This window comes from Macaca mulatta, chromosome 11, assembly GCF_049350105.2.
Source record: "Macaca mulatta isolate MMU2019108-1 chromosome 11, T2T-MMU8v2.0, whole genome shotgun sequence".
Taxonomy (NCBI): Eukaryota; Metazoa; Chordata; class Mammalia; order Primates; family Cercopithecidae; genus Macaca; species Macaca mulatta.
Genome location: NC_133416.1, coordinates 95,246,829 through 95,259,944, shown reverse-complemented (window position 1 = coordinate 95,259,944; position 13,116 = coordinate 95,246,829). Strand labels below are relative to the sequence as shown.

General features: G+C 33.2%; 1 protein-coding gene across 1 annotated transcript in view; it reads left to right on the top strand.

Annotated features, from left to right (window-relative positions):
* C11H12orf50 (chromosome 11 C12orf50 homolog) overlaps positions 1 to 13,116 on the top strand; it is a 40,500-nt gene that overhangs the window by 14,212 nt on the left and 13,172 nt on the right. The window contains exons 4-6 of the mRNA XM_077953102.1: positions 9,730 to 9,885; positions 11,271 to 11,348; positions 11,430 to 11,543. Of these exons, the coding sequence (XP_077809228.1) occupies positions 9,730 to 9,885; positions 11,271 to 11,348; positions 11,430 to 11,543 (348 nt within the window). The remainder of the gene's footprint in view (positions 1 to 9,729; positions 9,886 to 11,270; positions 11,349 to 11,429; positions 11,544 to 13,116) is intronic.

The window sequence follows — 13,116 nt, the reverse complement described above, 5'->3', positions numbered from 1 at the left end:
TCCATTAAATACGGTTTCTTTTCTCTTTCTCAATTTATATTTCCCTCCCTTTTCTGAAACTTGTTCTCTTAAATCACATGAAGCTCAGAAGCCCAGATACCCCATCTGATGTTTGTCTCACCCACAGGCTCTCAGTTATGGCTCCACGTTAGAATTACCTGGGGAGCTTAGAACCACCACCACCAAAAAACAAAACAATTCTCAGTCACCACTTAGACCACCAATTAAACTAATGCTTCATTATACTTTTGTTTTCCTCTCAACTTTTAAAGACATTTTGTAACTTACAGAAAATTTGCAAGAATAGTTCAGTGAACACTAGCTCTCCATGTATTCTTCACCTATCTTCACCAATTAACATTTTGTCACATTTACTTTCTCTTTTCTCTTTACTGTATTTACATATCTGCATATAAGGTACAAATACACATTTCTAAATTTTTGTTTTTCTTGGAACCATTTGGGAGTTAGTTGCAAATATCCTCACATTTCATTGCTAAATACTTCAGCATGTACCTTCTAAGTTCAAGGGCATTCTTCTATATAACCACACATGACTATCATATATAGGGAATTTAACATTGATAGAATCAGCAATGTGTAATATTCAATCTGTATCATATTTTCCTAATTATGCAATAATTCTTTTTATAGCAGTGCTTCCTCAAAATTTAGTATGCATAGGAATCATCTGACAATCTTGTTTAAACTGCAGTCTGATTCAGTATTTCTGGGCTGGAGCCTGAGGCTCTGAATTTCTAATAAGCTCATAGGTTCTTGGGACCAAACATTGAGTAGAGCAGCCTTAAAATTGTTCCCCCCCCCCATCCAATTTACAATGAAGCATCATTCATTGCAATTGGTTGTCATGTCTCTTTATTTAATTTCTTTTTAAAAATCTGATGTCTCTTTAAAAAAATTCCCAGGATTTTTTTTTCTTCCTTGTCATATACATGTTTTTTTCCTTTTTTTTTTTGGTTTTTTTTTTTTTTTTTTTTTTTTTGAGACAGCATCTTGCTCTGTTGCCCAGGCTGGAGTGCAGTGGTATGAACACAGCTCACTGCATCCTTGACCTCCTGGGCCCGAGTGATCCTCTCACCTCAGTCTCCTGAGTAGCTGGGACCACAGGCTCATACCACCATGCCTGACTAATTTTGTAAGTTTTGGTAGAGATGAGATCTTGCCATATTATCTAGGCTGGTCTCAACTCCTGGATTCAAGAAATTCACTCACCTTGACCTCCCAAAGCGCTAGGATTAGAGGCGTGAACCACTGCACCCTGCCCCATGTCATATACATTTTAAAAGAGTTCAGGCTAGTTGCTTTGTAGGATATCTTTTAAATTGGGGATTTGTTCATTTGTTTCCTCCTAATCACATTTAGATTAAACTTTTTTTTTTTTTGGCAAAAATACTACAAAGAATATCAGTCAGTTATTTAAAAATCTATACAAGTGTTGTATAGGTTTGCCCTAATGCCCTAACCAAACAATTCCATGCGGATGCTCTTAAAGAATTAGTGAAAAGGGAAGAAAAATAATTTGTGAAGAACCTCTGCTCTGTGAATTTTACAAAAATTAGCATTTCTTGTACTCTTTGAAGGACAAGAGGAGGACAGTGCCCAATTCCTGTGAGTCTAAATAAAAGCAACTTGTTTAGTTATAAATAATTTGTTTATACAAAAGTTTCTTTTAACCTACGTGCTTTGTATTGCATGTGTGTTCTAGCTATGAAGGTATTTATGGGAATAGGAAATACTGCATTATGACGACTGTGTTTATGACATCTGTTTAAAAAAAAAAACTGAATTTCTTTTGAAAATTGACAAAGCATAGAAAGTAGATGTTCATATATGAAATGCCCTGGCATGATGTGATATAGTAGTCTCTTATGAGTACTCATAGAGACTCCCTTGGTCATAAACAGCGGAGTAGTTCTAAATGTTTTAACAACTGGCTCCTTTCCCCTACCTTGCTACTCTACCCCAAAAAACAAATGGGAAAAAATCCAAAACAAAACAGCTCTGGTGGTTCACATTTGCCAGTTGCCATCAAAGAAAATATTGTCTCTACAGCCAATTTCAAGCTATAAATATGACATCAGTATGCTTGCAAAATTCCTGAAAATTTGCCAGTTCTACATGCTTATCTGAGCCTACTCCAGCATATTACTGGTTTTAAGGAGAGAAACCCAACTCAATTTGATTTAAGGGAAAATTGGAATTCTTGGCTTATACAATTGAAAAGATTAGGGACAGAACTGACCTCAGACCCTGCTGGATCCGTGTTTCCTTCACCAACCCTTGGTTCTGAGCTAGTTGTCCTTCTCTATGTACTGCAGTTACTCCAGAAGCTCCCGAGCTAGATTTTGGAACCAGAATAGGCAAAGATTAAGAATAGTAGCTCTAGCTCAGACTAGCTTGAAATATCAATCTACCACATATTTGCCACTGTAAACATGGGCAACTTAGTACCTCTCTGGCCTAATTTCTTCATCTGTATGGTAGAGATAGTAATAGTACCTGTCATTGGGTTTTAGGAATTTAACAGATTAATACTCAATAGTTTAGAATTCTTGGCAAAGAATGAGTAATCAGTGTTGTTATCATCATCATTCTAAATTAATCTCAGAAGAAGTATGTCTTTCTAAAAAAAAAAAAAAAAGAAGTATGTCTTTCTGCAGCTAAAGCCTGAGTATTGAATCTCATCTAATGATGAAGAAGACATGCATAGTACCTGATAGGTAGTTTTTCAATCCTCACGCTCCTCTCACCCTCCACCCTCAAGTTGGCCCCAGTGTCTGTTCTTCCCTTCTTTGTGTCCATGTATACTCAATGTTTAGCTCCCACTCATAAGTGAGAAGGTGCAGTGTTTTGTTTTTTATTAGTGTGTCAGTTCGCTTAGGATAATGGCCTCCAGCTCCGTTCATGTTGCTGCAAAGGACATGATCTCATTCTTTTTTGTGGCTGTGTAGTATTTCATCGTGTATATGTGCCACATTTTCTTTATCCAGTCTACCACTGTTGGGCATTTAGGTTGACTCCATGTCTTTGCTATTGTGAATAGAGCTGTGATGAGCATACACATACATGTGTCTTCATGGTAGACTGTATATACCAAATAATGGGATTGCTAGGTCAAATGGTATTTCTGTTTTAAGTTCTTTGAGAAATTGCCAAACTGCTCTCCACAATGGCTGAACTAATTGTACATTCCCACTAGTAGTGTATAAGCATTCCCTTTTTTCTGCAGCCTCACCAGCATCTGTTATTTTTTAGCTTCTTAATAATAGCCATTCTGATTAGTGTGAGATAGTATCTCATTGTAGTTTTGAGTTGCCTTTCTCTAATGATTAGTGATAATGAGCACTTTTTCATATGTTTGTTGGCTGCATATATGTCTTCCTTTGAAAAGTGTTCATGAGCAGACAATGATTTAAAGCAGTAATTATAGTATGTCCAAAGACCTAAACTCCTGCGTAAAGAAGTAAAGAACAGTATTATGACAACATCTCAACAATAGAGACTATCAATGGATAAAAACCATGAAAAAAAAACTAAAAAATGGAAATTTTGGAGTTGAGCACACAATATCTGAAATGGAAAAAAAAAATACTATAAGGGATCAAGGGTAGATTTGAGAACTGCAAAAGAAAGAACCAGTAAATTTGAAGATAAATCAACGTAGATTATATAATCTCAAAAACCAAGAGAAAAATAAATGAAAAAGAGATGAACAAAGCCTAAGATAAATATGAGGCATTTTACCAAAATGTAAGGAAAGAAAAAATAATGGCTGAAATTCCCCAAATTTGATTAAAAAATTAATCTGAATATACAAGAAGCTCAACAAACTCTAAGTTGGATATACACAAATATATCTGCAGCCAGACACATCATATAAAAATGATAAATACCAGTGATAAAGGCAAATTCTGGAAAACAAGAAGATAAAAGTATTTTATTACATATAATAGAACTCCAGTATGATTAACAGCTACCTTCCCATCAGAAACAATATAGGCAGTATTCACTGTAGACTGAAAGAACAAAAGTTGTGGCAATCAAGAATCTTTGTTCAGAAAACTAGTTTTAAATGCTGTATTTCAAAAATAAAAAGGCAAATAAAGACATTCCCAGAAAACAAAAACTGAGAGAATTTGTTGCCAGTATGTTCACCTGAAAAGAAATACTAAAGGAAAACTTTCAGGTGGAAAGCAAGTGACCTGTGTCAGTATTTCAAATCCATATGAAGAAACAAAGTATGCTGATAAATATAGTTGTGTAACTATAAAACTATCATAAGGGCATATTTCTTTTCCTTCTATAATCTGATTTAAAAATTTTATAAAACAATATATAAAATTATATTTTTTAGTCTATTACATTTAGAAATGTAATATATTTAAAAAATAGCCATACAAAGGCAGATGGAAGCAAAACTTTATGATGACAAAGAAATGACACCAGATAGTAACACAAATCCATAGGAACAAATGATAAGAATTAGAAGTTATAATTAAAAAGGTTAATAGTCTCTGTTTATAGAACAAACTATAAATACCTACTTGATCTTTTTTCCCCCTCTTTGCTCCTTTAAGAAACATACAATTATCTTAAGTAATAATTATAACAATGTATAACTGGGTTTGTCATGTATAGAAATGTAATATAGGTAACAATAGCACAGAAGAAGGAAGAGAGCATAGAGCATAGAAGTAACCTCTTGTATGTATCTCACTGGCGTTAAATTAATAAAAGTGAAATCAATTCTGATGTTAAGAAGCATATAGTAAGCCATAGAGCAATCTAAGAAAATAATGTAAAAAATGAAGAATGATCAAAGGAATTTAATATTATACTAGAAAATATTCATCAGTGTAAAAGAAAGAGAAGCAGCAGAACATGAAACATATAGAAAACAAAGTAAAATAGTGCACCTAAATCCAACTATGTCAATAATTACATTAAATGTGAATGTATTAAAAAATTCAATCAAAAAGCAGAGATTGTGAGAATAAAATTAAAGATAAAACTATATGCTGTCTATAGAAAACACTTTTTAAATTCAATAGAACAAACAAGCTGAAAATAAAAGAATGGAAAATATATACCATGCAAGCAATTATAAACGAGAAAATAAAAGAATTGAACAACTGTAAAGCATCTAGACCTAACAGACATCAGCGAAGCACTCCATTTAACAGTAAAATACACATTTTTCTCCAGTGCACAAGAAACATTTTCCAGTATAGATCACATACTAGGTGATAAGAAAAGCCTGAATAAATTTAAAATGATTGAAATCATGCAGTGTATTTTTTCTTAATATAATGGTTTAAAACTTTGAGAGAAAAAAATTAGGACATTCACAAATATGTGAAAATTAAATAGCACATGTGTAAATAACCAAGAAATTACAAGAAATTACAAGGGTAATTAGCCAATACTTTATGTTTAATAAAAGTAAAACATAGCATACCAAAACTCATGGCATCTAAGTAAAGCAGTGCTTAGAAGAATATTTATAAGTTGTAAATGCCTATGTATTTTTTAAAAAATCTCAGATGGATAACCTAGACTTATACCTTAAGACACTGGAAAAAGAAGAGCACATTAAACCTAAAAGCAAACAGAATGAAGCACGTAATAAAAATTAAAGCAGAAATTAATGAACTAGAGAATATGAATAAAGAAAACCAATAGAGAAAATCAGGGAAAGCAAAATTTGTTATTTGATAAAATCAGGAAAATTAAAAATCTTTAACTTGACTGACCAAGAAAAAAAGAGATAGGCTGAAGTTACTAAAATCAGAAATGAGGCCGGGCGTGGTGGCTCAAGCCTGTAATCCCAGCACTTTGGGAGGCCGAGATGGGCGGATAACGAGGTCAGGAGATCGAGACCATCCTGGTGAACACGGTGAAACCCGGTCTCTACTAAAAAAAATACAAAAAAACTATCCGGGCGAGGCGGCGGGCGCCTGTAGTCCCAGCTATTCGGGAGGCTGAGGCAGGAGAATGGCGTGAACCCGGAAGGCGGAGCTTACAGTGAGCTGAGATCCGGCCACAGCACTCCAGCCTGGGCGGCAGAGCGAGACTCCGTTTCAAAAACAAACAAACAAAAATAAAATCAGAAATGAAAAATGAGACATCACTCTCAATATTACGAAAATAAAAAGATTTAAAAGGGAATAATGTGGACAACTATATTTCAACAAATTAGATAACTTAGATAAAATAGACAAATTTCTAGAAAGACACAAACTACCAACACTGACTCTAGAAAAAAAACATTTGAGTACATCTATAGGAATAAAGAGATTGACTTGATATTTTAAAACATTGCCACTATTAAAATCTGGGCTCAGATGGCTCCAATATTGAATTATAAGCAGCATTTAAAGAAGAATTAGTACTAATTTGTCACAAATTCTTCCAAAAAAACAAAAGACCACGGAACATTTTCCGACTCATATCTGTGAGATGCTCTAAGACATTGCATGAAAACTACAGACCAACTTTTCCTATGAATATAGAACTGAAAAATACTTAACAAAATTTGATTACACTAAATCTGACAGCTTTAAAATGGGATTATATTCCATAACTAAGTGAGATTAACCCGGAAGCAAGGTTGGTTTAACTTCCCAAAATCCATTTCTGTAATAATAATAACATACCATAGTAATATAATAAAGAGCAAAAAACACACGATCATCTTAACAGATGAATAAAAAACAGTTGATAAAAATTTGACACATACGTTATAAAACTATTCCACAAACTAGAAACGGAAGAAAACTTCTTCAACCCGATAAAGAATATATATAAAAAATCCAGGACTGACATCATACTTCATGAAATCTGAAAGCTTTACCCCTAAGATTGGGAACAAGACAAGGGTGTTCATTCTTGTCATTTGTAGTCATGACAGGGAAATTGTTGCAGTATAATCAGCTAAAAAGCTTCTAGATTGGAAAGAAAGATGCAACATTATCTCTATTTGCATTTGGCATGATCTTTTATTTAGAAAATTCTAGAAATCTAAAAATTATTTGAAATAAGTTCAGCAACATTGTAGGATACAATATTAATATACAGTAATGGATTGTGTTACTTTACAGTAGCAATGAACAAACTGAAAGTGAAATGAAAAAAATCCCACTTACAATAGCATCAAAGAGGAAAAAATATTTAGGAATTAATTTAACATAAGATGTGCAAAGTTTATATTCAGAAAACTACAAAAGATTTTTGAAAGAAATTAAAGAACACCTTGAAAAATAGAGATACCCTTGTTCGTAGATTGACTTTGTGGTTGGTATACCAGTATTTTCCAAATTGATCCACAGGTTCAGTGTAGAACTTATCAAAATCCCAATGGACTTATTTGCAGAAATTGAGAAGGTGATTCTAAAATTTATATGGAAATTTAAGGGACCCAGAATAGTGAAAAAAAAAAAAAAAATCAGGAAAATGGAAACCAAATTTGGAGGACTTACACTTCCTGATTTCAAAGTCTACAAGTTACTACAAAACTGAAGTAATCAAGACTATTTGGACTAGCATAAAAATTGATCTATATATCACTGAGACAGGATTGTAAGACCAGAAATAAACTTTTATATGAATCAGTTTATGCTCAATTGATTTTCAACAAGGGCATATAGGCCATTCAATGGGGAAAAATAGTATTTTCAACAAATGGTGCCAAGACAACTAGATAGCCACATGCAAAGTAATTAAGTAGCACAACTGCATCACATCATGAACAAAAATTAACTCAAAATGGATCAAAGAACAATATTCGATTTTGGAACACTGGATCACTCTTAAAAGGAAATCCACACCAATTAATAGTTACTCCTCATTTCTTTCCAATGGAACACTGGATAACTCCAAAAAAGAAACTCACACCCATTAACGGTTACTCCTACTTTTTCCCAATTCCCAAAACCTACACAGTCACTACTTCTTGTTTCTATAAATGTATCTATTTTTGATATTTTATATAAATGGGATCATACAATATACTATTTTTGTGAATGACTTTTTCCACTTAGCATGTTTTCAAAATTCATCCATGCTCTCACATGCAAAAGTACTTTATTACTTTTTATAGCCAAATAGCACTCCATTCTATGGATATGCCACATTTTATTTATCCATTTATCAGAGAATGAAAATTTAGGTTGTTTCCACTTTTTGACTGTTATAAACAATGTTGATATAAACATTTGTGTACAAATGATTACATTTGTATAATATGGACATATATTTTCACATCTCTTGGTAGGTAGCTGAAAATGGAATAGATGAGACATAGGATGACTCCATGTTTAACTTTTTGAGGAACTGCCAAATTGTTTTCTAAAGTAGCTACAGCATTTTACATTCCCAATTGCAATTTAAGAAGATTGCAGTTTCTTCACATCCTTGTCAACACTTGTTATTGTCTTTTTAATTAAAAAAATTAATCATTGTAATCATTGTAGTATGAAGTGATATCTCATTTGGTTTTGTTTGTTTTTGTTTTGAAACGGAGTCTTGCTCTGTTGCTCAGGCTAGAGTGCAGTGGCATGATCTCAGCTAAATGCAGCCTCAACCTCTTGGGCTCAAGTGATGTTTCTACCTCAGCCTCCTGAGTAGCTGGGACTCCAGGTGTGTGCCATCACACCTGGCTAATTTTTGTATTTTTTGTAGAGATAGGGTTTCGCCATATTGCCCAGGCTGGATCTTATTTATTCTTTCTGTGCCACCTTGGGGTTCTGAGTGTTTCTTCATTCTCTGGCTGAGAAGGCTGGAAACTCTTTCCAGCAAAATCTGGGCCTTGTTGGCAGGCGCTTTCATGGCTCACCTCCATGTGCCAGGGGGCTGGCTATTTTTCATTAATTGCTTGTTCTTTTGGTGTCATATCTAAAAAAGCTTTGCATGACCTAAGGGTTCTTCTATGAGTTGTATAATTGCAGCTCTTGCATTTTGTTCTTAGATCCACTTTGTCTGAATTTTTATTTCTGATGTGATGAAGTTGTGCAACTTAATTACTTTGCATATGGCAATCTAGTCATCCCAGCAACATTTGTTGAAAATACTATTTTTTCCCCCATTGAATGGTCTGTGTACCCTTGTTGAAAATCAGTTGAGCATAAATTGATTCATATAAATATTTAGTTCTGGTCTTGCAATCCTATTCCAGTGATTCATAGATGTACTTTTATTTTTATGCTAGTCCTGATAGTCTTGATTACTTTAGTTTTGTAATAATGTCCATATAAATTTTAGAATTGGCTTCTCAAATTTTGCCAATAAGTCCATTGGGATTTTGATAAGAGTTGTATCATACCTATAGATTAATTTGGAAAATATTGCCATACCAACCACAAATCAATCCATAAACAAGGATATCTTTCCATTTCAACATTTCTTTAACTTCTTTCAACAATATTTTTTCTTATTTCATCAATCTTTTTCAGAATATAAATTTTTGCACCTTATGTTAAAATTAATTCCTAAATATTTTTTTCTCTTTGATGCTATTGTAAATGGGATTATTTTTCATTTCATTTTCAGTTTAATCATTGCTAGTGTGTGGAAACACAATCCATTATTGTATTATTATTGTACACATTTTAAAATAATATATAGTTAATTAGGAGGGCAATGATTGATTATTAAATCTACTTATCATCACATGTATCTTGAAAGGACTGAAATGTTGCATTTTCTCTGCAGATATCACACTACAGAAAGAAAGTCAGGAAGGAATTCCACTCCAAACCCAGAGTCAGGAACCTCTGAAACCTCAGGAAAATATATCACGACCGATCCACCATCCTTTAGTTTTAAAAACTAATTTTGAGGAAGAAGAGGAAGTAGATGAACAAAATGGTTAGTAGACCTTTTTTCAGGTTTACAATGCACATTCAAAAACCTCACAACATTTTCTACATATGTGTTTAACTATAAAGGTTTATGATGTAATATATAAGGCATATTTTGCTGAGAAAATAATTATAATTGTATTAAACAAATTTAATCAATTATGTTCTAAGTCTAACATATTTATGATCTTTTGGATTGGCAAGTTTTTGTTGTATGATGTCTGGGAGACAGATATGATGCTTAAGTATATATTGGCACTTCATATACGCCATGGAATACTATGCAGCCATAAAAAAGGATGAGTTCGTGTCCTTTGCAGGGACATTGATGAAGCTGGAAACCATCATTCTCAGCAAACTAACACAAGAATGGAAAACCAAACACCACATGTTCTCACTCGTAGTTGGGACTTGAACAATGAGAACACATGGACACGAGGAGGGGAACATCACACACCAGGGCCTGTCTGAGAGTGGGGGGCCAGGGGAGGGATAACATTAGGAGAGATACCTATTGTAGAGGGTTGATGGGTGCAGCAAACCACCATGGCACATGTATACCTATGTAACAAACCTGCACGTTCTGCACATGTATCCCAGAACTTAAAGTATAAAATATATATCTATATAAATGTATATATATATTTATATATCTATAGGTGTTTATAGAGATACTAATAAGCTCTCTTTTATATATAACTGTTTCTAAAACATTGATGCACATGTGTATCTGTTTATCTACATATGTGTTAATAATATATCAGTTTCACATTTAATCCTTGAAGTTGTAGAGATCTATGTAGTAGTTAACAATCTATAAATCACTGTTATCTGCATTATTCTAAGTCATCCTCACAAGAGTATGAACAGGCTTAAGACCCATGTCTTTGCATTTTAGTCATCCTTTGCCTCCCGTAGCAACCCAGCACAGTGGTGCCAGAAAGTGTGTATATATAAGATAAACATGAAGAAAAACTCTCAATCTGTCTTTGTGTTGGAATATGTTCTTCTATGGACTACGGGCCACCATAGTTTCTGTGCTTAGGAATACACAGAGCTATTTATTACTGTTTCTGTGTGCTGAAGCTCCATGTCTTTCATGCCTACATCAACCTCGAAATAAACATACACCATCTCAACATGGAGTCTATACATTCAGTGTCCCATTTCAAAGTACATAATACATAGCCCTTTGTTTTCTCATGACATTGTTTTCAATACTTAAAATGTAGCAATTTGAAATATTTACTAGTATGGAAAATTATTGATTTTAAAAATATAAAAAAGTAATCTATCCATGAGAACAGTATTTGGGATTTTCCTTTCTGGTTTATAAATTTTCAGATTATTTGGCTTTGGGACAATTTAATTTAAAAAATATATATCCTATAGATGCTTCTAGTTTATGGACAAAGACCCCTGAAGAAATTGAAGAAAAAAGAGCAATAAAGGAGATGTGTTATAAATCTGGTAAGAAATCAAATATTTTTGTATTTTCTAATACTTGATGTGATAAATATACTAATCATTACTTTTCTTATGGTTGATTAGGGGAATACTACAGATTTCATACTCCTCCAGATATTTTATCATCAAAAAGCATGGCACCTACAGCAGAAAAAGAGTTAGAAAAGCCTTTGGAAAATGGCAGTGAATTGCAAGAAGGTAAGAAATGAAAAGGCAACTTTCGTAGTGATATATAAGGGATACTTAGTGTGATAGACTAAATTATTTAGTATGATGTACGGAAGAATAAAGTGATAATACATCATAACTGAGAGCTAGAAGAAGGTGTTTGTATTGAATGACCCAAAGCTGCTATTAATGGGATTATGTTATCCTAGAGAGGGGACAGAATGAATAGACTTCATTAACACATAATGACACTACACACTCCATGGGGTAATCCTGTAAATAATTTGCTTTTACCATTTTATTTGTCTTTGAAAAAAATCTCCCTGTGAAAGAGGTCTAGATTTTTCTTTCTGAATAGAAAAGTAAGCCTAGCCCAAGAAGAACGAAAGAGAGATCACAGAATGACGCTAGTGGCGGAACAGAGATTATTTTGTCATTGAATGAGAGTCTTCTGTGGACCAGGCTATTTCAGGGGCCATGCTGGAGGACAAATAGAAGGCTTTGCGTTTTATGGTGCTTACCTTTGGAGAATCTGATTTACTGCGAATGAACATCTGCAATACCTACAAGTGTTTGTAGCGAACTATTCAAACATAAGGCGGTAGGTGGCAGCAAGACATCATCAGATGGAGAAGAGTCCGCAAGATTTGGGGGCCATATAGGGAAGGACAGATTGCAGGCCCGCACTATTTAGAGGAGAAAAAACAAAAGGAAACAAAAACAAAAGAAGAAAACAAGTTAACAATGAACATTAAAAATGGCAGATTATAAAGACAATTATATGTACTTTTGCTTTATATTATTCTTTTAAAGGCTTTTTATTTTTAAATAGTTTCAGTTAATTCCTACATGCCCTTCACCTAGATTTCCTTCAAACGTTAGCATTTTACCACATTTGAATTTTCAGTCTCTCTAAATACACACATTGTTATTATAATCTTCTGACCTGTTTGAGAGAATGAGTTACAGACATGATAGCTCTTTGCTTTTACATAACTGTAATATAAATACAAAAATCAGAAAATGACCACTGATACAATATCATTTGCAACCTTCTTTTCCCACAAATTTTATCAATTATGCCATTAATGTCTTAATTTATAGTAAAATACATTTTTTCCCCTGGTCTAGCTAGGATCCAATCCAGAATCACACATTGCATTAGGTTATTATGTCTCTTCTATTCTGCTTTTAATAGTTTATTTTAGAAGAAAATTATCCAGAAATGCATGAGGAAAGCCGAGAGTATTATTTAATTATCAGTGTAATTAGCATTTTGTAGTCAATAGTGACTCTAATACTTTTTATCTGATTGTTCATGGTGAACACATAAAATCAAAAACAATATTACAGAATTTCTTATATGAGAAACATATCAAACTAAATATGTTATGTATATACAATAGTGTTAGATTGCTTACAATTTTTTAATTGCCATTGAATAAATAATCCAAATAGGAGACTGTACTTGCTTACTTCTTTATTGACACAGAATTTAAAACTCATGTATTTATGAATTTATTGTTTATCAGGTCACTGTGCAAACAATACTTGCATTACCTTTAAAGCTTTTTTTACTTTCATCATGAATTCTATCATAAAT